Below are 26,974 nucleotides of genomic sequence, written 5' to 3' on the forward strand. Positions count from 1 at the left end.
GTCCTAGACAAGGTCACAGAAAAAGATGGGTAGGTTTAGTATGAACGGAAGCCCAGTCTAATACTCTGTTTTGATTTCTTTTTTTCTCATGTGGGAAACAGAACCTCGATCCACAGCTGAACCTGGTAAGAAGCTTTTTCTTTTTTTCTCTCTGGTAATGTATCTCTTTGGTTTCAATAGCTCTTTGTTTCCATTTTAAAGCCATCAGCAGAACAGTGTTTTTGCAGTTCCCTGGAAATGTGAAACCCCCTTACAGACAATATCTTCTTTATCGTGGGGTCTGCATGCTGCGTTTTACATCAGGTTCTTTATTAGGGAAACATGAAGTTCCATTCAGACAAGAAGGTCAGGCTCAGTGACTGAAGGCTTTTAAAACTGTAGTCTGTTATACTCAGAAAGCAAGCTGAGCTCAAGATGAAAAAACATCCTGCTAAGATTCCAGGAGAAAAGAGTGATCTGCGGCATATTTCTGCTGACCAAAAGCCACCAACAGCTAGACCCCAGCCTGGAAATGCACCTCACGGGAAAGCAGCCCAAGGATGTCAGCAGAGTGACCACCGGGCGTCTCTCATTTATGTGCCCTGACCCATGAGCGCTTCCTCTGCTACACCAGGAGGAAAGACATCTTGCCCTGGAACTGCACATCCCTGGGCCTCGTCAGAGCCATGTGGTCCAGAAGCCCAGGTGTCCTCCCCTCCCGCCTCGCACTTCTTGTATTTTTATGGCTCCTCATAGGCGAAAACGATGTTTATAAGAGAAGCAGAAATTTTTGTCCGGATGTTTCACAGTACATCCACCTCGAAGACTACTTTCTTAGTATCTTTCCCATCAGCAAAGTCACCAGTTTCACTCCCTTCTCGCCAAAGGGTGGAAAATGTGTGTCTCTGCTTCAGCATCACGCAGACCCGGCTGCACATCTCTTGGGAGCCAGACCCGGCTTGGCCTTTCTCGGGGATCGTGGTGGCTCCTGGTCAGAGAGACCGAGGCCAGTCCTGAGCCTCTCACACCCGCGCACCGGGGCCTGGAAAGCAGAGTGTGAGCCTGTTAGGGTCCAAAGTGGAAGGGATGCTGAGCGTCATCCTGAGGGAAAAACTGGAATTGATCTGACGCCTTCCTTTTTTAAATTAATTAATTTTTATTGGATTATATAGTTGATTTACAGTGTTGTGTAGTTTCAGGTGTACAGCAAAGTGAATCCGTTATACACGTATATATCTCTCTCCACTCTCTTGTAGGTTCTTTTCCCGTGTAAGTCATTACAGAGTGTTAGTAGAGCTCCCTGTGCTGCACAGGAGGGCCTTATTATCTATTATATATATACAATAGTGTGTATATGTTGATCCCAATCTCCCAATTTATCCCTTGCCTCCCCTTACCCCCTGGTAACCATAAGTTTGTTTTCTGTCTGTGACTCTACTTGTGTTCTGTAAATAAGTTCATTTGTGCCATGTTTTTAGATCCCACATATAAGTGACGTCACATGGTATTTGTTTTTTTCTGACACTTCACTCAGTATGACAATCTCTAGGTCCATTCATGTAGCTGCAAATGACATTATTGTGTTCTTTTTTATGGGTGAGTTATATTCCATTGTATATAGGTACCACATCTTCTTTATCCATTCATCTGTCGATGGGCAGTTAGGTTGCTTCCATGTCCTGGCTACTGTGAATAGTGCTGCAGTGAACATTGGGGTCCATGTCTCTTTTTGAATTATGGTTTTCTCTGGATATATGCCCATAACTGGAATTGCTGGATCATATGGTAGCTGTATTTTTAGTTTTTTAAGGAACCTCTACACTGTTCTCCATAGTGGCTGTACCGGTTTACATTCCCACCAGTAATGTAGGAGGGTTCCCTTTTCTCCACTCCCTCTCCAGCATTTATTGTTTGTGAGTTTTTGATGGTGGCCGTTCTGACGGGCGTGAGGTGGTACCTCAGTGTGGTTTTGATTTGCGTTTCCCTGATGATTAGTGATGCTGAGCATCTTTTCATGTGCGTATTGGCCATCCGTGTGTTATCTTGGAGAAAGGTCCATTTAGATCTTCCTCCCATGTTTTGATTGGGTTGTTTGGTTTTCTTTTCTGTTGAGCTGCATGAGGTTTTTTTTATATTTTGGAGGCTAATCCCTTGTTGTTCGCTTCATTTGCAAATATTTTCTCCCATTCCGTGGGCTGTCTTTGCGTTTTGTTTATGGTTTCCTTTGCTGTGCAAAAGCTAATTGGATACCTTCTTGTTGTGAGTTACACCCAGACCCCACTGCCCACCTGTACAGTCCCCACGTCAGGTACTGTGGTCACTTTTCAAACTGTGGAAACAACACAACTGCATGTTTTGCTGTGACATGGCTTTGTGTAAAATTGCACAATGCTGTTCCCTGATACAGGGGACTTCTGAGACTCAATCTCCTGCATGACCTGATGTGGAAATCCTATAGGGGGTTAAGGCATATCTTTTACATTACTATTTTAAGTAGACTAGGCAGACATGGATAGATGGATAGATAGATGAATGGATAGATGGACAGATAGATAGATAGGTAGGTATAAAAGTAGGAACCAAATATCTCCTTTATCCACAAGAAAGTTTGTGTGAACAAATCTATGGAGTAGGTTATCTCTTCTGGTGCTTTATGTACAATAATACTAAAATCTTGGGCCAAAAATTCTGAAGGCATTCCTGGTGGAATGGATTAAGACTGCTTTGGTCTTGCATTTTGGATTCTGTTTGAGTTCGTGCAACTCTTCTTTCATCGTGTTTTATCCATTGTCATCACCTACACAGGTGATATGACTTATTAAATGTCTCCTGTGATCTGTGTTGGAAAATCATAAACTAAGTATCATCTGAAAATTTAGAACACTGGGGAGAAACTGCATAGTTTAGTTTCTGAGTATGTGTGTGTTAGAAAATTGAAAGCTCTCAACACACCAACTAAGAAGGAGTATTTGGGTGAGGAGGGAAGAGAGAAACTCCTTCAGCCCCTCCACCACCCCTCAGACCCCATACACGCCTGTCTCAGTCGTGTTTGCTGTTTTGCTTCTAGAATATAGTTTGTTGTTGTTGTTGTTGTTGTTTGCGGTACGTGGGCCTCTCACTGTTGTGGCCTCTCCCGTGGCGGAGCACAGGCTCTGGACACGCAGGCTCAGCGGCCGTGGCTCACGGGCCCAGCCGCTCCGCGGCATGTGGGATCTTCCTGGACCGGGGCACGAACCCGCGTCCCCTGCATCGGCAGGTGGACTCCCAACCATTGCACCACCAGGGAAGCCCTAGAATATAGTTTTGATCATGAATTATTTAGTGAAACCAGTCCTCAGCAGCATCATGGGGTAGTCTGACCTCTAGAATGTTCTTAAATGCTTTTTGCTTTAATGTGGCAAAATCATGCCAAGAAGAGCGGGAGACGGAAGGCCTTCCTCGTAAACTGCACGTCCTAGCAGCGTATGAAAAAGTCTGCCCTCCCTGTGTTCGCTGAAGTTTCCTATTTTCGATCGGAAGTTCGATCTGGAAGCATTTAAGAAAACAGACTCCTCCGTTCAAACCACAATAATAGCGCTTGCTGAAGACAGATAATTCCTGATAGAGCGATATTTCAAGCAAATCTGTCAATCCAAGGCAAACACGTATATAGTCAGGAGCTATGAAAAACAAGACACCACTAGTCTTCCTCGACCTCTGATAATTCCTCCACAATTATATTCTCCACGACACGGTTGGAATTGCTTCCTTTTTTTCATACAGGACCATTAAACACTCTGCCTCAGAGAAATTCCCTGGTGGTCCAGGGAGTCGGCACTTCCACTGCCGTGGTCCGGGTTTGATCCCTGGCCAGGGAACTAAAATACTGCAAGCTGAGATGCGTGGCCAGAAAACAAAAAAATACCCTTCCTCAGAAATCTACACTTGACACGGAGAATTAAATAAAATCCACACGCATGAACGACTGTTCAAGTGACTGCTCACATGAGTTGTTATGAGTTAGAACTTTAGAACAAGCACACACTGACACATATTTGTAGTTAAACAATGTCCTGACTTGCCTGACAGAACCAGGTATGATTACGATTCCTTTACTAATAGGCGAATGTTTTCTAACATTGACTTGAAGTTGATGATTGATGCTTCCAGGGGAAAAAACAGAACATGTATTGAGTCTTTCACTGTCCTTAAATGACCTGATGGACTATTGCATCCAACACACAGACCTCTCAACTACTCAACCTTAGAGAATGTACATAGGAACTGGCTTCCCTTGTGGCTGTTTTTTAGCCACTGTTAAATGGAGAGGAGAAAAATTGACATGACTACGATACATCTGAGGCAAGAGATGAATTTTACAGAACTAGGTCGGAGATATTCTCCAAATGCTAAAATATAAGTAGCCTTTGAAATTCAGAACATACCGGAGCATTCTGGTTTTCCTGCCCTCTCTCCCGTTCCTGACATGATCACTCGTGCTCTCTCCCCGCTGGCTGGCCTCCCTCCCTCCCTCCCTTTCTTTCCCCATATCCCCCCCTCATTTATTTATATACCTCTTTTTTTCTTCTCTTCACTCTCCTTCTTTTTTCTTATTCATGGGCAAGATAAAGCCCTAGAAATGAAACTGAAATGCACTAGTGCCTGGTCACAGCCCCCGTAGGGATTAGATGTTTAGGTAAGGAAGGAAACAGCCCATTCCCTGCGATGCATTTGTGCAACGGAAACAGGTTTTTCTTGTCACTCCTCTGCTGGGTCTGTCTGATGTGTTTTCCACTCCTATCTTGTCTAGACAGAAGTCAGCTTGCATCACCCATCTTCTCAGACAGCTTTGTGAGTCCATAGCAGTCAGCTTACTCAGAACCCACATGTGTCTGTCATAGTACCTGCTCTGGCCTCCTTTGTTGACGTTCCGACTTTACCCTGATTGCATCCTTCAAAGACCAGTTGGGGGGCGGGCAGGGCCACAGAAGACTCCTTCAGCAGCTGTCCGCGCTCAGGTCCTGACTCATACGTCTGCAAACAGCCACAAACTGTATCGCGTTACTTCTATAGCACTGTCTCATGACACGCAAAATCGAAACTCCAAAAACCAACGTGTCTTACTGGTTGGGGAACGGTGCACATAAAAGTGCAGTGCCCTGACTTTCAGTGTGCATCCAGGGCCACCCACCCTCCTAGACCTTGGAGAGTGGAATCTGTGCTTTGGTCCCGTGAGTCACGATGTGAAGTAAATTATAGTTTAAATGTACTGAGGTGCTGAGCAGTAGGGGGGCAACGGTGAGGATGTTTGAATGCGATTCCAGGTTAAGAATGGAGTAAACAAAAGTGGGTTGGGTAAAGCCTGTGGTTCCCAAACTGTGTGGCAAGGCGCCCTGGGTGCCACACCGTCCGGCAGAGGTGCTGGAGGTGCTGGGGATTTTTGACAAACACAGTGACACTTGACATCTCATGGGGACGACTGCCGGCTTGAAACAGTTCCGACGTTACATCACTCTACATTCTCTGCTGTGATGTCATATCTTTGTGAAACTGAGTTTTTGGTGTGTGTGTGATAAAAAGCAAGTCCCACGTGAAAATCAGGTGGACTGTGAAAGCAGGCTGGCTGGGTCCCATCTGATTCCAGGAGGGATTGTGCCCTCCCAGCAGATACACACATCCATTAGTAAGTGATTGTGGTGATTTAAGAATAAAATATTGGTATTTTTCCTTCAATTTATATGTATTTTTTAAAACAATAACTAACTTGTTAAGACCTAAATATTATTACGTTCTTTAGAAAGAACTGCTTAACAAACGAGGCTATTCAGTATATCTTTAGGTTTTGGAGCACTGTAAAAAATGACTGAGACACTTAGGGTCTCGTGAACCAAGAAGGTTTGGGGAGAAATCTCTGGGGAGAGAGGGAAAGGCACCAAGACACCAAAGGGAAAACTGCGTGACTGTTGGAACCCTGAGATCTGTGTGCCTCTGCCCCGCCCCCCCAAACTGGCCTCTAGAAGGCCAGCCTGGTGGAGACCGAAGGGCTCATTTCTGGGTGATGGCAGCATCCCAAGAGAAAAAAAAAATCCATCCATAATGATGCGGGAGTTTCTCCAAGACAGAGGCCATCTAGATTACACCCCGGGGAAGGCCAGGGCGAACGGCCGGTCTCTGCTGTCCAGATTCCCGTCAGCTCAGAGGCACGTCGGACAAGAAGAGATCAAAGGCGTCTGAAGAAACCTCCCTCTGGGATGATACAGGAGAGCACGAGCAACTCCCCAGAAAGCAGCTTGGAGGGAACAGACTTGCAAAGAGAAGAAGATGTAAAAACAAAGCAACGCTCTCGTCGGAGGGGTAAGAAAATCAGCGCATCCAAGAAGTAAAAATAACAGGTATGAGGGGGGAGGAGAGGAGAGACGTTCAGAAATCAAGGAATGCTTGCGATGAAAAAGCTGGTAGCAGACATGAAAGTTAGGAAATGTCTCTCAAAGTAGGAGAAAAAGACAGAGAAGGGATGTAGAGAGAAAAGATAAGAAAATTAGAATGTAGAGATCCGCCCCGGTAGACTACACGTTCATAAGTAGGATTCCAGGAGGAGAGAACAAAGGGGAGAGATTATCGATGAAATTTGTTTTTCGTTCCCCAAACGGAAGGATATCAGTTTCCAGATTGAAAGGACCCGCTGAGAGCACAACGTATGAAAACACATTGACAGCAGCGTGCACCGCTGTGAAATTCACAACATCCAGGACGAGGCCATGATTCTCGCCGTGTCCAGGGAGGAAGCACCAGGTCACAGCAAACTAACAGTATCCGAGTGACCTAGGACTTCTCAGCAGGCTTACTAGGCACACAGACAGCGAAGCAACGCCTTCCAGATTCTGGTGTAAAATGACCTCCAACTCCATAAGGAGATGTGGTCAAGATTTTTCAGAGTTGCAGGGTCTCAAGGATTTTCCTCCACAGCTTGTCTGTAGGGTGTGCTCCCTGCAGCGAGAGAATTCACCGGCCAGAGCAAGATGTGAGGACAGGAACATGACAGCAAATGCAGCCAGAGGCCGGGGTCCCCGGAAGGCACGGCTACACATCGATGTGTGACAAGGACAGACACGGCAAGGCATTCATCCCTGAGAGCTCAGGGCCGCTGCCCATCTCCTGCCCTGACAACAGACGGTTGTGGGTGAGCTGACCCCAGGTCGCATCTCTGCTTGGCCCGGCCTTTCACTGCCTGCCGGGTCAGTTGGGAACACTGTTACCGCCCACGGAAGTGCTCTGATTTGACCCGGTGCTGAGATCTGGAAGTTGGCCATGTTGACCTTAAAAAGAGGGATTTCGGAGACACAGACACCACCAGTGATTCCTCCGGGCTGTCCCGTTCCTGCCCATGCTTAGCCCCTCCAGGTGCCCACCGACCCACCCCCGGGAGCCCCAGATTTCCCAGGAAACCTCGTGGCCTTGCCCACCCTTTACCCCTGAGGGCTTTGGTAAACGTCTGGGGAAGTTGAACTTTTTTCTGACGGTGGGAAGGTGGCCTTTTTTTTTTTTTTTTAACATCTTTATTGTAGTATAATTGCTTTACAATGGTGTGTTAGTTTCTGCTGTATAACAAAGTGAATCAGCTAGCTATATGCATACGTATATCCCCTCTGTCTTGCGGCTCCCTCCCACTCTCCCTATCCCACCCCTCTAGGTGGTCACAAAGCACCGAGCTTATCTCCCTGTGCTACGAGGCTGCTTCCCACTAGCTATCCATTTTACATATGGTAGTGTACATATGTCAATGCTACTCTCTCACTTCATCCCAGCTTACCCTTCCCCCTCCCCGTGTCCTCAAGTCCATTCTCTACATCTGCGTCTTTATTCCTGTCGTACCCCTAGGTTCTTCAGAACCATTTTTTTTTCCTTTTTAGATTCCATATATATGTGTTAGCATACGGTATTTGTTTTTCTCTTTCTGACTTACTTCACTCTGTATGACAGACTCTAGGTCCATCCACTTCATTACAAATAGCTCAATTTCGTTTCTTTTTATGGCTGAGTAATATTCCATTGTGCATATGTGCCACACCTTCTTTATCCAGTCATGTCAGTGGACACTTAGGTTGCTTCCATGTCCTGGCTATTGTAAATAGAGCTGTAATGAACATTGAGGTGCATGTGTCTTTTAGAATTATGATTTTCTCATGATATATGCCCAGTAGTGGGATTGCTGGGTCATATGGTGGTTCTATTTTTAGTTTTTTAAGGAACCTCCACACCGTTCTCCACAGTGGCTGTACCAATTCACATTCCCACCAACAGTGTAGGAGGGTTCCCTTTTCTCCACACCCTCTCCAGCATTTATTATTTGTAGATTTTTTGATGATGGCCGTTCTCACTGGTGCGAGGTGATACCTCATTGTAGTTTTGGTTTGCATTTCTCTAATGATTAGTGATGTTGAGCATCCTTTCATGTGTGTGTTGGCAATCTGTATATCTTCTTTGGAGAAATGTCTATTTAGGTCTTCTGCCCATTTTTGGATTGGGTTGTTTATTTGATATTGAGCTGCATGAGCTGCTTGTATATTTTGGAGATTAATCCTTTGTCAGTTGCTTCATTTGCAAATATTTTCTCCCATTCTGAGGGTTGTCTTTTCATCTTGTTTATGTTTTCTTTTGCTGTGCAAAATCTTTTAAGTTTCATTAAGTCCCAATTGTTCATTTTTGGTTTTATTTCCATTTCTCTAGGAGGTGGGTCAAAAAGGACCTTGCTGTGATATATGTCATCGAGTGTTCTGCCTATGTTTTCCTCCAAGAGCTTGATAGTGTCTGGCTTTACATTTAGGTCTTTAATCCATTTTGAGTGTATTTTAGTGTATGGTGTTAGGGAGTGTTCTAATTTCATTCTTTTACATGTAGCTGTCCAGTTTACCCAGCACCACTTATTGAAGAGGCTGTAGGTGGCTTTTTCTTTACACAACAAGATAAATGCTTGTTAGTCAGCATTTAAAAACTTAGTGAAGTAAGTCAGACAGAAAAAGACAAATATCATAGGATATCGCTTATACATGGAATCTAAAGAAATGGTACAAATGAACCTATTTACAAAACAGAAATAGAGTCACAGATGTAGAAAACTTATGGTTACCAGGGGGTAAAAGGGGAAGGGATAATATGGGAGATTGGGATTGACATATACACACTACTATGTGTAAAATAGTTGACTACTAAGGACCTACTGTGTAGCACAGGGAACTCTATTCAATACTCTGTAATGGCCTATGTGGGAAAAGAATCTAAAAAAGAGTGGAGATATATATATATATATATATGTGTGTGTATAACTGATTCACTTGCTGTACAGCAGAAACTAATACAACACTGTAAATCAACTATGCTCTAATAAAAATTAAAATAAAACTAAAGAATACATTTTTGAAGGATACATACGTATGTGGTAAACATATAAGGAAAATCTAAGGAGTGATTATCTCTAAAGGGAAAGGAAGATTCAGCTGGGGAGGGCGTATGGGGCATTCTGCAGTATTGGTCATCTTTTATTGCTTAAACTTATTGATGGGTATGCAGGGTTTCATTTCATTGTTACTCCTTAAACTGTGCATTTTTATTAAAAATTTTTTTTATTGAAGCATAGTTGATTTATAATGTGTTTATTTCTGCTGTACAGCAAAGTGAATCAGTTATACATATATATAGTCTTCTTCATATCCTTTTCCATTATGGTTCATCTCAGCATATTGAATATCGTTCCCTGTGCTCTACAGTAGGACCTTGTTGTTTATCCATCCTATATGTACTAGTTTGCATCTGCTAACCCCAAACTCCCAATCCATCCCTTCCCCAGCCCCCTCCTCTTTGGCAACCACAAGTGTGTTCTCTATGTCCGTGGGTCTTAAACTGTGTACTTTAAATATCTTTCTCTATATATGATAAGTTTGAAGTTTTTAAAAATCCTTTATAAAAAATTGTACAAGGCTTACAGTTACCCACACTGAATCTCATCTTGCTGATTTTAGCCCAGAGTCCTTTTTTATTAGTTGTGTTAGCCAAACCATGTGGTTTGGAAGGTAAAAGCTGGGTTTTTTTTTTTTTTAAGTTAGGCTGGCCCCCAAAGGGGGTAAAAAAAAAACCTGTGAAGGAAGACATTTATGAACGTGTTCCCTCATTACCCAGAGGATTTAGTAATATTATCCTTGCTGCGTCATCATTTTATGTTTCTGCAAACAAAATGGTTTTGTTTGTATTTAACCAAGAGTTCAGCATGTCCAAGAACTTGAGTGAAATTTGGGGTTAACCTCTGAGAGATATTTATGTGATTAAGTAATTTTTAGGCAACTTTAGAAAGCAGAATTTACCATCAGCAAAAATGGTTTCCAGTTTACTAAGTTATTATATGCCCTCAAATCAAAAGTCACCAGTTAGGAAAATTGGATTAAAAAGGATTGTACTTAGAGTTATTAATAACTTTAAGTTTTTGTGTTTTTTAAAGGACATTTTTTTAATAAAAATAAGCGAGCCTCTATTTCCCTTCATTTGAGACAAGCTGTCACTTCCTGATTCCCGTCCCTCACCAAAATGTACTTCACAGAAATCTTAAGGTCTTTGTTCGAATAAGATGTTACTAGATGAAAATTCAGTGCTGCAGCTGGGCTCATCTCCTGTCCTGCTGGCTTTCTTCATCCCTGTAATGTCAGAGCCATCCCAGCTGAGACGCTCCTTTCTCTCAGCAAAATGTGAGCCTCTTGTCACTTTCGGATGAAATTTTCCAAGAGAATCAAAGCTGAACAACTTTTAGGGCATTGGACTAATGTTTTATCTAGTAAAAGTCCCTGAGACATAGCAATGTCCGAAGATCACTGAAAGAACTTGCCAGTGCTTTTTTATTCTTATTTTTTCTTCCATATGTAGACTGTCCAGTCGGTCATCAGCTCTGTGCATGAATCTACCTCATTTTATGCAATAGAAGCGTTCCTGAAAATTCATAGAAGATGAAGTTAGTTCAGTCAGATTCGAAACATGCAATCTTTTCATTCTCAAAAGGGCCCTCTGGAGGAGAAGGGGCAACTGTATAAACAAGCTCAGGTTTTCTTAAAATGGCATAACTCCAAAAAAAAAATCAAAATTGTAGATAACACAAGAAGACACTCTAAGAGTTGGCTAGATCATCACTCCAAAGCCACTTTCTATTATCCCTGCTGGATAAGATTTTATCCTGATTTAAAATGTAGGTTCAGGGCACAGAATTGTGTTAACTGTAAACATGGTGTTTACGGGGAAAGTGTTCTCAGGCATTGAGAGCAATGGCATTTCTCTGTGTCTCCAGAAAGTCCATCTTTCCAGGCTGAGAGAAGACCGTTCAAGTGCATCAGCCCTAGGAGGACAGTGCAGGGAGGGAGAGGTCAGCCACGGCAGCTGACGGCCCCAGGCTCCCAACAGCATCCTCTAAGGTGGAGCCCATCTCCCAGAGGACAGCCAGGATGGGGGGGGGGGTTCCCCAAATCTCTACAGACTGGGCTGTTCATTTCTTGTCCCACCGTCATGGCCACGTGACAGTGTCCTTTGGACTGGGCTTGTATCCTTCCAGTGTATCTCATATATTGGAGGACACACAGCCCACCTACTTGGGCAGATGGGTTTCTAGTGAGTTACTTGGATAGTGAGAGTAATTGAAGTGTTCAGGTCCAGGAAACTCCTTGTTTCCCATCTTAAATCTTTTATTACTTCATTTCACATTGGGTTTCTCATGTCCTGGACCAGGAAAAAATGCAGAACAGCTAAGAGGCCTTGTGCTGTTGGAAGAAGGAGCTTGTGGGGGACGGGGTGTGACTGTCAGCATTTTGGCCTCAACATTAACCATGACCTTGAGAGGATCCCTTTGGACCTTGGACCTCACTTGAAGAAATGAGCAACTTGGGCTCGTCCACATACAGTCCTTTACAGCTGTAATATCCTGTGCTTTATTGACCCTCCTCTGGTTAAGGACACTTCTAACTCAGCTCGTAAGCATATGTATTCAATTTAAAATTCCCAGTCCCTGTTGCCTTTCCAGATACATCTCACTTTCCCAGTGACTCATCTTATGTGAAGCTCTGACTTGAATTATTTCCACACTTTATTCCTCTTTGATTGAGAAGCCTTGAACTGTGTGCAGTACACTCAGAAACACACAGGGTACCTTCCTTCACGCCCTCTGTCATCCTGTCGTTTTCCTTCTGTTCAGGGAGCCTTTTTATCAATAATAATTGTGTGCTTTAAATGTATTCAAGCCTTGGGACTTCCCTGGTGGTGCAGTGGTTAAGAATCCACTTGCCGATGCAGGGGGCACACGTTCCAGCCCTGGTCTGGGAAGATCCCACATGCCCCAGAGCAACCAAGCCCGTGCGCCACAACTACTGAGCCTGCGCTCTAGAGCCTGTGAGCCACAACTACCGAGCCCGTGTGCCTGAACTACCGAAGCCTGCGCGGCTAGAGCCCGTGCTCCACAACAAGAGAGGCCACCACAATGAGAAGCTTGCACGCCGCAAGGAAGAGTAGCCCCCGCTCGCCACGGCTAGAGAAAGCCCACGCGCAGCAACGAAGACCCAACACAGCCAAAAATTTTTTAAAAATTAAAAAAAAAAATGTTTCTGATGCCTTTACCTGCAAACTCTTTTCTTAATATGCCAAACACCTCAGCAGGGTTCCTTGATGTTTTTCGAGCCAGGAACTCTGGTGGGTCCGACAGCGCGGTGTTTTTAAACTGTGGATCATGACCCATGAAAGTGGGTGGCAACCACCACTAGTTTAAAATAAAATAGAAGGGAAAATGCGTGGTAACCAGAACTTTCCCACTATTTCTAGCACAGGAAGGCTTCAAGGATACCATTCTTTCAAAAAGAGAAAATAATTTTGTTTGTTTGAAACAAGGCAACACATTATTAAGAACTCAGCCTATCTTGTAATTGAAATCAATGCCCACGAGCTCTCTTGGGACATAAAGGAAGACTCACTTTCATTTTATTTATCGTTCAATTGGTTCACCTTTGCGTTTATTACTTTTATTGGTATTTAAAAATGGACATGTAATTTTAATAGTTAAAAATGTTTGTATTAGAAGGTAGGACTTTTACCCACGGTGAGCACTTTGCCCTCCCAGTGTCTCAAACATAACATATGTTTGAGGGCAAGTTTGCTAATTTTCATTACTGATGTTTGACTCCAGGGGAGGCGCATTCCTCTAAATTCTGAAAAGCTTGCCCTCAGGGCTGTTAGAGAAGGAGCTTGGAAGAGAAGTTGCCCGCATCCTGGTTCTTGAAAGCATGGCCGCCCAGACATCGGTGGCTCCAGGTGGTGACCACCCGTGTCCCTAATCCTGAGGGTCAGCCGCTCAGCTTAGCCCCCAGTGGGGCACCAGACTTGGCCCACCCAGGTGGGCTCACTCCACGGACTGTGGCTGGCCTCCAGGTTGGCAGGGATGAGCCGGGTGGTCTCAGTTGTGGTGGCCCATCTCTGCTCAGGGGCCCCTTTCTCCAGCCCCATGGCCTCCATCCCTGAGGGGTTCAGCCGGGCTCCTAGAGATGGAGCAGAACCAGAGGGGACCTGAGGCTTTGGCTCAGAACAGACATCACTCCCACCGCTTCCATGGTTAAAACAGCCGTCAGGCCAGCCAGGGCTAGGGAAGGGGATGGGGCTGCAGAGTCCCATTGCAGCAGGGCCTGGATGCAGGAGGGGATAACTGCAGCCATTCCTGCAAAAAATCTATGGTACAGAGTCTCACGTGGCCCACATAATGTGTGAATAATCAACAGGCTCTGTGGGAATCAGAAGTATATGACTTTTTTTTTAAAATTTTAATTTATTTATTTTTGGCTGTGTTGGGTCTTCGTTTCTGTGCAAGGGCTTTCTCTAGTTGCGGCGAGCAGGGGCCACTCTTCATCACGGTGCACGGACCTCTCACTGCTGTGGCCTCTCTTGTTGCGGAGCACAGGCTCCAGACGCGCAGGCTCAGTAGTTGTGGCTCACAGGCCTAGTTGCTCCGCGGCATGTGGGATCTTCCCAGACCAGGGCTTGAACCCGTGTCCCCTGCATTGGCAGGCGGATTCTTAACCACTGTGCCACTAGGGAAGCCCCTAGTGACTTTTCTTAACATTTACCAACACAATCATCTTATGTTACTTGTACAATATAGACAATCATTGAATTTAAAAATAGTTAATGCACTCCCATAATAATACATACGTACATACGTACATTAATTAATTAATTAGAAATAGCTAATACACTCTAGAACGAGCTTCTTCTTAATGGAACAGCTAACAGTTCCTGACGACAAAGCATTTAGCACGCACCAGGCAGCACCCTAAGAACAGTGTGTATCACGTCACAAGAATAGATGGTCGTGAGGAGCGTGGAGTCTGGAGCCCATCTTGGTTCAAGTTGCCACTCATGAGCTGCGTGACTTTGGGTAAATCAATTAGCCTTACTGTGCTTCAGCTTTCCTGTCTGTAAGACAGGCTAAGCGTAGTAAATGTAACTCATAAGGTTGACATGAAGGTTAAATCTAAATTCATCTATATTCAGTGCTGGTAGTGTTACCTAGTGCCTGAGAAGGGCTTACGTAACTGTCAGCTGTTGTCATGGTTACCATCATCACCCCTCACGGTAACCCTGTGACGGTTGATTTATGAGTCATGATTCGTACAAATCCTAAAAGGTAGGTTCTATTATTATCTCCATCTTCTAGGTAAGGGCTCTGAAGTTCGGGGAGGTGGACCAAAGTCACAAAAGCCCCATGGGGCAGCACCATCATTCAGGCCCCGGCAGCTGGTCCCAGAGTCCGGGCTTTGCATGCTACAGAACGTGGCCGCACTGTGTAACAGTAGTTTCCAGAATAATTGTCTGCAGTCAAACATTTCCATGTTGTGTTCTTTTTTTCCCATTGTCAGCTTTTCAGAGAAGCTTGATTTTCCCCACCAGTGGCTTTTCGGTTGAGCAGCTACATTGTAGTTGAAAGGCCTTCCATGACCATCAACCAAACTAGGCAGGAGCTGGCATCTTCCACGTGCCTAGCACAGAGGCACACACTTTGCAAACTTCTTGTGTCCTCTACACAGATACACTCGTGAGGTATATGTTATCCCTGTTTTATAGGTGAGGAAACCAAGGCTGATGAAAAATCACAAAGAATGAGTCCTACTCCAAAGCTTTTGCCAACAGCTTAATTAAATGTCAAGAGATTCTCTTGTGACGACTTCGTAAAGTGACCCTATAATAATTGTTACTGAATTTGCTTGTTTTAAAAAGGCAGAGGGTCTGGCTTCTTTGGACCAACTTTATGGTTACCCTCTGATGAGTTACTCTGTTCTCTTCCTTCCAGAGGAGATCTGCACCCTCGTTATAGCAGAGACGTTCCCCGAGGACGCTGGGATCTTCACGTGCTCGGCGAGCAATGATTACGGGTCAGCGACCAGCACTGCCCAGCTGGTGGTCACCTCAGGTATGCGAGGAGCGAAGGGTTGACGGGTCCCCGTGGCAGAACAGAAAGGACCCACCCGGAGGACTGCTCAGCCTCCAGGAATGCTTTGCCCCGGGGGTCATCCTCACAACCAGGGTTTCATCACCGGAACAAAAGGCCGGGGTGGGAGAGGGGGAGGGGAAGCGGAGATGAAAACACAAAGGTGATGATGGTGTAGCAGCGAAACACACGTGGGGCTCTTCCTTCAGTCTTGGGATCTTGGTCTTGGAAACAATGCGATGGCTGCCCAAGGGCTTCCTGCTGGCCCAGAACTATGCTCACACCAGTGTCCACGGGGTCTGGAGATACTGGCGCAAATCAGTCACTGTTTAACCCACTAGATACACCTAGAGAAGCTGTAAAGATCTTAGAAACCAGATTTCATTGAGACTGGACGCCTATGAAAAACTAAAGGAATGTATTTTTTTATTAAAACCAACATTCAGAAATATCTGGGCAGTTTTTTAAACTCAGAAACTTACTGCTAGGGAAAGCAACCTGAAACAGTTCTTTTCCTTTATTTCTTTGACCTTTGGTTAACTGTTTTCTACTATTATTAATTAGCTTTACCTGGTCTTTATGGCCTTATTTCTGTTGTTTATTTTACAATGGTTTTTAAAATACCTCTTTGGCCAAGCCCAGTACGGGGCACCATGGTTAGGAGGCAGTGAAGACGCAGCCAAATGGCACGTAGATTTCTCTAGAACAGGGAGAACTCGTGCTAGGGGGCGGCAGAGACACAGAAAAAACAAGCAGTTTAGGGCTGTGGTGGGGAATTAGTGCTTTTTCATCTTCATTAAGAGAAGAAACGTAAAGTTCACCTTAACGGGACACCAGTGGATAGGAATGAGGGCTCTAAGTGGTAACAGGAAACTCCGGGGTCATGATCAGAGCTCCAGGGAGGATCCCAGTATTTTGATTTTGAGTTGAAGACGGTCCCAGCAAATGGCCACAGCAAGAGTGCAGTGCTCTAACCACGCGGCCAAAACTCCGGTCTCCTCGTCCGTGTGGCAGAAATTAACATGCAGTATTTCCCATTTTCCTTGGGGATAAATCTGCTCTAGACCAAACATAAGAGCTATTTTTGAGCTTTCTGTTCACCTCAGTAGGCATTTTTTGGAGCTCTGCTGGACTCTGCGCAAGGCAAGGAATACAAAGATACTCTTAAGATGCGTTCAGGCCATTGACAGTAACAAGCAAAACTTTCTTTTGTACCAAGTTACAGCTGGTGTCAGTCATGTGAACCGGAAAAAACTATCCGTGAGATTGTAAGACATTTCCCTTAGACTCAGAGCTTCACTTGGCTTTATGATGGATGAATGAATGAGTGAATGAGTGAATACCCGTTGCCCAGCACAGAAAACCTTTGTAGCCTACACTAATGTCGGCAAAGCTCAGGTAGGATGTTCCGTTGGATCCATGGGCTGAAATGCAAGAAGACAAAGCATCATTAGTTGATACTGTTTGTGTTGTCGTTTGTGTTTTTTGATGCTGTTTGTGTTGTGTGTGTGTGTTTTAACCAAGTTCTATCTTTAGCTCTTGTTTGAAATTTGTTAATGAATTGGTAGCTGGTCTCCCAGCTGGTGGGCCATTCAGGAAATGAAACAGGTGCAGTGAAATCAAGCCTGGGGGAACCAGGCCCCCCCTCGGCATTGCCCCATCAACAGCTAACAGGACCCTGGGCTCCCAGGCTGTCTGTGACGGTGGGAAGGGTCTGTGGATCCTAAGCATGTCATGGTGTCTTCCTCCTGTCCCCTCCCTCAGCCAACATGGACACCTGCAGCTACGACTCAGCCGGAGAGGCCAGCAGTGGCCGCTTCCAGCCCTCCCCGCTGCCCCCTCCAATCTGGGACACCGGCTCTTTCGAGTTGGCTTCACAGAAACCAGCTGAGATCCAGCACGTGACCGGCCCCGTGTTCGGGCTGAGCCCGACGGCCCTTCAGTTCAATTCCGCCGCGGAGCGGGAAACCAACGGCGTCCACCCGGGCCACGGAGTGAATGGAGTGATGAACGGCAGAGCTGATGGCAGCAAAGCTCTTCCCAGCGCAGCCGTCCTGCTGTCACCCACAAAGGAGCCCCCCCCCCTGCTTGCCAAACCGAAACTGTGAGTACTCCCGTACGGCTTGATCACACTGTGGTACTTGCGCTGAATTGCCTCTGTTGCCCGGGAAACCGTTTTGCCTCGGCTCCACCACGGGGCAAGGGGCCCCTCCTGCAGGCGCGTTGTCCCAGGCTGGTGTGACCTTGCTACCAAGTGGGGTCCTTCAAAAATATAAATGATAGCCCAAAGTAAAGAAGGTAAATGAGAAGCTTGGTCAAATCTGCCTTTTGCTAAAAACTGTAACTGGTTTCAGCTGTGAAAGTATCTGTGCCTGGTGCAGTCTTCCGACGTATGCAAGGGTGTAGCCCTCCCCAGAGGAGATGGGAAGGGACTACGCTGAGCTGTCTGTTAAAAGCATTTCCAAATGTTTCACATTTAAGAATCGGTAAGCAAATCCGATACAGATAAGCACGGGAAGCCTGAAAGCTGAGGATGGAGATTGCGGGTGCGGACCCTGGGGAAGGAATGAGTGCAGAGCGCGCTTCCCAGCCCGACCCACTGGGCTTTGGGACCCACGGAAGGCATGTTTCCGCGGATACCACCTTCGTATTTGGTTTCCATTATCTTGTTAGGATGATAAACCTTGCGTGTGCTGTTTCCATTGGCACCACACCGGGGAGGGTGGTGATGATCGGAGCTGTCACAGTGTCAGAGAGGAGGAATCAGTTAACAGAACAGACCTCGGATCACTGCCCTGATGGAGGTCGGTGGAAACGTCAGAGTCACATCAAATGTGTACATAGTCTACGTGGCCACATTTCCTTGAGAATGAATTCTCCAGGATCTGGGAAAGCGCCCTGCGTTTCCCCGTGATGTCTGAGCTTTGTGATTTGGGGCAGGAAGGATGGCTTCAGGGTAGGAGTTACTCTTTGCTTCCCTGGTACTGAACAGCCTGCTTTATTCTCCGTTCCATCAGCTCATTGGTGAGAATAGGTAAGGTATTCAAATTAGAATAATATCTTATATCCGTACATCACTTTATTGTTAGGCGATTTTATGAGCATTATTAGACTAATCAAGTAACAAATCATCCAGACAGATGGCTTAAGTTAACAAATGGGCGGGCAGTTTTATAAAAGTAAACTCCGTGACAGTCTTGTGTCGCAGTTTCAGAAACCTCTCTTTTACTACCCCGCATCGTGTAGGCAGCAGGGCTGCTAGGTTTGTGTACGGTAGCGAACGTTCCATACCTAGACTCCAGGCGGGCTGAGATGCCGGGCAGGTCGCAGGAGCTCAGAAGTGGCAGCCTTAAGAGAGATTTATACTCTTGTAGCTCCAACCCACTGAATGAACTGCCTCTGCTGACTACCTTTATCTTTGCATCTTGAATATGTATTTGCAGTGCTTTTAATGAAATAAGGGACCTGCCTTCCTGAGGGAGAACGGGCGGGGTGTCCACTGACTGGGCCCCGGCCGGGCTCTCAGTGAAGTGTGTCTGCCCTAATAGCTCAGAAAGTGAGTATAACTCACAGGAGAGCAAACGGGAGGGGCTGTTAACATGCCTTTGCAGCCCTCCTTATCTCAGGAGTTTGAACAACTCTTCAGCTTTGAGCTGGACCTTAGGTGCGGTCAGTGTCTCTGGGAGGGTGGGGCGCTGTCTGTAAAAGGCAGACAGAACACTTGGGTGGTTATTAAGAGGCTGTGGAGCTACAGGTTTGAAGAGTGGCGTCATGATCTGCTTCTTAGTCAGGTTTTCAGTACAAAGTAAAATCCAGGGAAAATGGATTTCAGTGTTTAAATTCCCTTCATGTCGAAATTTAGGGAAACCTGGTAGTTTCAGTGTTGAAATTCCCTTCATGTCGAAATTTAGGGAAACCTGGTAGCTTAGAAATAACATTGCTAGTAGCAGATTTTCCTGCTGCTTTCCTTTTTTTCAAATCTTTATGTGTTTAAATATGTTCTTAGAGCATCACTTCATGATTTTCATATTGTATAATTACCTGCCAGTTACTAGGTAGGAAATAATATGTGATTGACACTTTCAAATATATATATCAATTTTAAAATTTTCTTATGAATTGCAATCCTTTTTTGGATTTTGTTTTAATTACAAAGTAAGTGCGTGCTCGAGGTGACAATTCAAACAAAACAGAAGTACTTGAGGTAACCAGCGTCATGGTTTGGTACGAGGTCTTCCACCCTTTCTCTGTTATCATGGTCTTTTCAGAAAATGTTTGCTCATTGTTTCAGGAGTTGTATCCATTGGTAGGAATGCCATCGAATGACATCTGCAAATCATGTAGAATGACATCCAAGGAATTGATGATTAATGTCACTGCAAAGTAAAATTCCTGTTCATGTCTACTTCCCTTCATACATTGGGAAAGAATGAAATTTTGAGTCTTGTGGTTGGCAGTGGGAAAACTGGTGCACTTGAATCTTTTTTCATCGGCCCATGATTTTACTACTCTTCATGAGAAAAGGAGAGGCTTATATTTGGGGGAGTTTTATGGCATTTCATTCATCTGAATCATTTGTAGGCAAATAGGAAACAATTAGGAGGGGACAAATAATAGGAGTTTAAATATGTCCTCTTAATAAATGAACCTGAAAAGGGTGTTTGATTTGTCAGATTCCTGAAAAATTATCATTGTCAGAAGGAAAATCTCTTTGCATTCTTTTCTCTCAAATAGCTCACTATTTATTACGGAAAGGGAAAAAAATGAGACTGAAACAAAACGGTAGAACGTCCTGAATTCCCTTCTGCAGCAAGGTCCTCCAGCAGAAATCCTCACTAGGGGTCTTGCCGCCCTTCCAGCCTCCAGCTGCATCTGTGCTCCTGGCCCATGGTCGTGGGATCCACGTCCACACCCGTTTCTGCATCTCTCAGTGTCTTTGGCTCAGACACCACCCCTCGGGTGTGAGTTAAACATGATTGGATGTGGGCCATTCAGTGAGTTCCAGGTGCCAGACACAACGCACCTTGGGCCAGAGGAGCACTTAGACTCCACCCAGGAAGGAATTCACCTGTGAGAGTTGTTTGTGTGACTCGGTGTCGGACACTCAGCACCGTCCAACGCAGTGCAAAGAAAAGAAGCCACGTGCTGCTGAAATCATAGCTCTTATCAGAGAAAAAGAGGAAGGAAGGAACATACGCCTAGCTTTTGTGAACTATTTTTTATATTATTGTCCTTGTTCAGGGCACACCAAGTAAGTCTGTTGCTGCCCACTCTCTACAAATGGTGCCCGAAGATTCAACGTAAATACACGACTCTGTTTGTTAATAGGAAATCAAGTCCCAAGGATCTTTTTTTCTTGCCAAAACATAGTGCCTGGAGGACATGGGTATGCAGGGTCTCCAGGATTAAACCCTGGAGGGAAACTTTAGAGCCAGATTGAGCAGGTGCTTTACAGGTCCTGTTCTCCCACTAAGCTCATCTCTTCAGTTAGGCCAAGCAGTATGGAAAGACTCATATGCTGTTTTCAAACCCCATTCCTTTCTTCTTTGATATTCGTCGTCCGTCTCGTGGAAGAAGCAAGATGAGGCACCCAGGAGGGGCTGGCTAGAGGGGAGGCCGTGGGTAAGTTCCTGCACTGGACCCAGGACAGCTCAGCGGCTGAAACGGTCCCAGGCACATGCCCCGGCCCTCAAAGCCCAGGTCCTTGGATGGGAGAATGATCCTGAAGCGCTCACAGCGTGGTCACCTGCTCCATCACCAGCCCAGCGAGGTGTGGGTGCATCTCCCTTTGTTCCTGTCCTCCCTGCTCTCTCCTCCCTCGGCCGCTAAAGAAAACATGGTGTCAGGAGTTCCCACCTGAAAATGGTGCAATGACTGCAGGCTGAATCAGGCTTCTCAAAGCGGCCACATCTCAGACCTTTGCGTCTCTCTTCCAACTTTCTCTTGCACCCACCCTGAGAGAGCTGGTTATTCCAGCAATGCTTGTCTCGAGGACAGGGGCAGGTCCTGTAAACTCACTGCTGCTTAGGTGTCGGGTTTTACGTGTCACCTCGTGCAGTTCTGCCCTGACATGTGCATGATGATGAGCGGCCGTGAGCCCTGTGAGAGTAGGAGGAGAAGGGGGAGGGTGCTGGAGAGAGGCAGGAGAGGAGGGGGCAGCCCGCACCGCTCTCGCATCAGGGGCTCAGCTGGGCCAGGCTTGCTGTCTCTGGGACCTCCCTGTGGTCCCCTCCGCGCTCCTGGACACTAAGAGGGGCACAGGGGTTCCCTTGCCTGGACTGTTCGCTCCCCGGCATGTCCTGCCCGCTGCTGAGGGCGGCTGGTCTTCCCACTTGCCGCGTCCCCCGGGGCCCCCAGTCCAGAGCGGCCCCCAGCCGTGCCCCGTAAACCACGCCCTCTGCTGTCTGCACAACACGGAATTATTTCTCACAGTGGCTTATTTACTTGCATGTTGCTTTGGGCGTTGCTTTCCCCCACTGTTAGAGCGAAAGACCTTGACTGTCTCTTCAGTGCTCTTTCGCCGGGTCCTGCGGCCTGACAAACAGTGAACGCTCAGAAAGATCTGAATGAATGAAGCAAGAACAGACCCATAAAGAGGAAGAGAAAGGCCTCCCACGTTTAGAGCAACCCCGTTCATTGTGCTTAACTTTGACCCACATGTACTGTGGGATTTCTACTTTCCAACCCCACCCATCCCAGACGTTTCCCACTTGACAGTACCTCCCAGCTGACACCCTTATCCTATAAGCTGAATGAGGATGAAGGATTAAATAAGAATCCCATTGGCTAGAATCACATTAGCAAAGGATGTCCAGGGTACTTAATTTGGGAGGCTTTTCAATTCCTTTCTCATTTCTCCCGTGTTCTCCTTTCATGAAAGTCTGACTTTAAAACGTTGTAGACACAAATGAGACGTTTGGGAAAACGAGGGACCCGTCACTCTCCTGTCCACCCCCCACTGGCTGGAGGACAAGCAAACTGCTGTTCAAGGTATGTGGGCTTGACATGTCAGCACCCCGTCCGATGCAGACGCTGGATGACGGGCCGAGGGCTTCTGGGCTGCTCCGCACGTCCTGTTGATGTTGGACGCGGCCCAAGCCCGGGTGCGGCTCGGTCAGTGCAACTGGGAAAGTTGGATGTTTTCCGTCTTTGAACCTCTGCTGGTTGGGGTTCAAGGTCTCACTCTGTGACTGTTTGACATTCGAATACCAATGGTCTCTTAGGTTCTATCCAAGGTAGAGGCTCACCTGCTAGGTCTAAACACACACAGACAACAAAGAGACGATAAGCAGAACAACTGAGGTCAAAATAAGAACCAAAGGTCAAAGAGATGACCTCTCCCAGCAGCTGTGAAGAGGTCATTCTTTTAAAATAAAAAAAAAACAAGTTATTTATTCATTTGGCTGCGCCGAGTCTTCGTTGCAGCTCGCGGGATCTTTAGTTGCAGCATGCGGGGTCTTTTAGTTGTGGCATGCGGGATCTAGTCCCCGGACCAGGGAGAGAACCCGGGCCCACTGCGTTGGGAGCATGGCGTCTTAGCCACTGGACCACCAGGGAAGTCCCAGGAGGTCCTAAAATGTACAGAAATGTCCTGAGAATCTAGCTCACGTGTCCTTCCCTGACTCCTGATGAGTGTCTGCAGTGTTGGGTGATGCTGGCACCCAAGGCACAAAGAGGAAGAAGGCAGCGGTGTTACCTTTGAGTAATTTATGACCGAGTACTGCTCAGATCACACTGGCAGGAACACACACAATTCTGCACGTCTGTCAGCGTCACGCAGACGTGTAGAATGACCAGTCCCTAGATTAGCTTCCGTGCAATCCAGGATGCCTTCTCTTCCCAGTTTGATGTTTGGAAGATAAGCCGCTCTGCTTCTGATTCCGAAAACCTAATAGGCACCAGCTTCCATTTCTGGTTGAATGATTTTCCTTGTCTGCTGAGCCTAGGCAAATAACGAAGCAATTTAGTGACAGTGGAAGTGCAGAGTATAGAACCAGAAGGGCTTTCAAAGTAATATTAGGACAAGAAAATAGGGCCGCAAGAAGTTTCTTCAATTTGTTATTATAAAATCGCAGGCACACACTCATCCACGTGTTTATGGGACCGTGGTCCTAATTCTGAAGCCCCTGGCCATGCGGGTGTGGACTCTTCATGATATAATATGATGATGGCTTTGCAGGAACAGTGTTGATGTTGAATCACTTTGAGGCAGCCCCTCCCAGGAATGCGAAGTCCAATCAAGGAACTTCCTGAAGCTTAAAGCTTTTCAGGAAGGAATAACATCTCGATGTATCCTTCCTTCCTCATGGTTTTTTCACCTCAATATTGGCTCTGACACAGAGTCACATTCTTGGATGTTAGGATATGGGCGCTCTGCTGTGCTAGTCGCTTGGTGAGTGTAAAGTTTTAATTACCTTTCCTGAAGAAGCTTGAGTCCTTTTTCTGGCCGGTAGCCTTATCTGGTGTCTAAAGTACAGCTGAAAATACTTACAGATAATCTACATAGTTTTGAAGTAGTTCTCAGCCATCCAGAGGAAGTGCCAGATATTCATCTCAAATATTGGGTGCTTTCCGTGAAAGAGTAAATGATGATGCAATCTCTCTTCAGTGTGTCCATCTCATCTGGCCTAAGCGCATATGAGGGCCCCTTTGGTGATTACAGAGTAAGTTGAAAAATGTAGTCCCTGCTGGGTAGAGACCTTTTATTTTTTAAAGGGGGAGCCACGTATGAACTACATGCCCAGAGATCGTGCTGTAAGTCTGCTGTCCAAATATTAGCAACAGAGCATTAAACAAAAAATACTAGAAGCAAAATGATACGTGGCGCTGAAGACTAATTTCACGGGAAATTATAAACTATTTCAGCCAACTAATATGTGTATCATGTGGGAATTCCCTGGTGGTCCAGTGGCTAGAACACTCGGTGCTTGCACTGCCGTGCGCTCGGGTTCATTCCCTGGTCGGGGCACTAAGATCCCACAAGCCACACGGCCAAAAATAATAAAATAAAATGTGTGTTATGTATTAGAAGGAAATGCACCAAACGTTACAGCTCTCTGCGTGGTGCATTGTTGAGCAGACTATGTTTTCCCGTTGACTTGATTTTCCAACTGAATTTTCAACAGTAAGCGTTCTTTTATGGCTACAAAGTGTTATCTTAAAAGCAGTAAGCCCATGGCACCCTGTCTCTCCCATCCGTCCTTCTCCATTCAGCCTCAGGCCAGCGACCACCATACTGAGCACAGCTGGACGCAGAAGGTTCTGGCCCTGTGCGCTCTTGCCCCTCCCCCCCCCCGCCCGGAGCGCCCCTCTCCTCCTAGATGTCAGGGGCTTTGGGATTCCATCTGGGCTTTGACAACCCATCCTGGAAGACCCTCCCCAGAAAACGCCCCATATTCCAGAGTGATGCTGCCCCTCATACACTGGCTCTGCTCCCCCAAACCCAACCCCTTTCTCCAGTTGCGCATCTCGGGTGTTGGGATAAAAGTAACAGGAGTAATAAAAATTAATTAAAAAACAAAAGTAACAGGAGTAAGATAACTTTTCATTTTAAGGCCAAAAATAAGCCAAATATTTTAAAGACCAGTGCTTAGCAGATAATCCATACAAGGCCTTGCACAGAAAGTAGGATGAGACCTTTCCCTCAGAAGCAACAGTGAGGGAGAAAAGATACGAGAAGGAAAATTGAGGTTCCGAGTCAAATAACAATATTATCAGTAAAATACCTGCCGAAAGCGGGAGCGGAGTTGTGGTTAGTGGGAGATGAAGAGAGAAAAAGGCTGAAGACAGCAATGAGAAGGGATAAGGAACTCCAGGACCGGTGCTGTGTGTTTTGTAGAAATAATGAGAACGCGTTTGAAGTTAGAGACTGATCCGCGTTGGATTCAGTGACTGTGGTCTCAGGACTTGGTTTCGGCCATCATCAGCCCTCTGAAGGTGGTAGGAGCAACGCATCCCCACACGCCAGCACCACCAGCTGTGTCCCTGTGGGGTCAGAAAGGGAAGCAGGTTAAGGCGAATCAGGGCTTAAGGGGAAAAGAGATCGAACTGAAGAAAATGGAAGTTACACCAAGAATGAAAACGACTCGGAGGGTGAGACGGGAAAACAGGAAAAGGGAACAGAAGTTGTGACTACAGAGAAGACTCTGAACGTTCAAACCCTTAAGAAAGAAGGAACTTCCACGTGGTAGAGGAATTCCAGTGGTGTCTGTTTGAGTAGCCAGTGGTAGTGGAGGTCAGGGTCACAGGAGTGGAGGAAGCAGTCAGGGAGCGATGAAGTGGACACTTTAGAAGGAGCATTTATGTGGACGATGGCCAAAGTGGGTGGCAGGAAACCACGTGCTACGAAGTAGTGAAGCCATCAGCAAAGTGAGGACGTGGCCAAGGTCGTTGGTGATGGGCAGGGGAGAGGGAGTGCGACACAGGAGCACAGAGACGGAAGGAGAGGCAGCTGCCTAGGGGTGATGGCGGAGCTGTGCTAAGAGTGCACTGGGGATCCGGAACCCTGCAGGACTCTCCTTGCTCAGAGGAGATCACGATGAGGTTAGTAACGTCCTCAAGGAAATCCAGCTTCCAGTCAGCGCAGAAGCATTTCCGATGACACCGAGGAGGTGGGATGTTGGGTAGAAACAAAGAATCCCACAGATAATCCCATAGAAGAGGGGTCTGGGGGCAAGAGGAGAAGGAAGGCCGCGAGGAGAGTGGAGGGCCGGGTTTGCATCAGAGGAGGTGGGTGGGAGGGCAAGGACGTCACAGCGCCCTTGGGATCACCTGCTGGTGTTTCACAAAGAGCAACCCAGGGCCTTTGTAGTTAGAAGTGGAAGGAGCCATTTCTGGTATGGTTCGTACTTCTTTCTTCGTCCCTGCTCACTTCGTTTCCACTGTAGCACTGTGATCCGTTCTGTAGTTACTAACCTCTTGTATCCAAGGAGGACCTTGAGCTGGGTTTTTACTGAACACGCCTCTTTCCTAGATTTTGATATTTGAAAACAGTCGTTTAAGAACAATTGAGCTAAGGCTCATGAGTCTGTAATCCATATATATTGGGTTTTGGTTTGTGTCTGCAGCTTTCACTACGAGAGAATTTATTTGTCTGCCGCATGCTGAAGTACATAGCTTGCCCATTTTTTTTTTTTTTTTTTACCATTGATTTCTTTTTCTCTGTGAATGTGTAAGTCCTTCATTCAAATGAAGCCATCACCTAATGGTGAAAACATTAGTCCCAGGGAGCTTTATCTGAGCTGGTTCCTCTTACATGTGCAGACTGTTCATTTTCTCAACAGACCTAAGAATGACTGTTTCCTTACTCGACTAAAGTTATGATTACACAAACCTTGTGGATAGCACTGGGATCAATGTTGGTTTTGGAAAAACCTTTTCCATATGTGGCAGGGAACTAGATATTCTTTCATTTGGTTTTAAGGATAAGGTACATATTAAACGAATTGGATAAAATAGATTTCCATGAAACATGTTGGCTGGATAATCACGCATAAATTGAGACACAGATTTGCTCCATTACTC

At 46.0% G+C, this 26,974-nt stretch overlaps 1 protein-coding gene across 1 annotated transcript in view; it reads left to right on the forward strand.

The window, feature by feature from the left end:
- The window catches only part of PALLD (palladin, cytoskeletal associated protein), a 382,354-nt gene that overhangs the window by 174,240 nt on the left and 181,140 nt on the right, over positions 1 to 26,974 (forward strand). Inside the window, exons 7-9 of the mRNA XM_089912674.1 lie at positions 102 to 125; positions 15,314 to 15,433; positions 17,216 to 17,555. Coding sequence (XP_089768800.1) covers positions 102 to 125; positions 15,314 to 15,433; positions 17,216 to 17,555 — 484 coding nt within the window. The remainder of the gene's footprint in view (positions 1 to 101; positions 126 to 15,313; positions 15,434 to 17,215; positions 17,556 to 26,974) is intronic.

The sequence above is a fragment of the Delphinapterus leucas genome, chromosome 6 (genome assembly GCF_059928025.1).
Source record: "Delphinapterus leucas isolate spDelLeu-1000000601 "Yukka" chromosome 6, BTC_Dleu_Yukka2, whole genome shotgun sequence".
Taxonomy (NCBI): domain Eukaryota; kingdom Metazoa; phylum Chordata; class Mammalia; order Artiodactyla; family Monodontidae; genus Delphinapterus; species Delphinapterus leucas.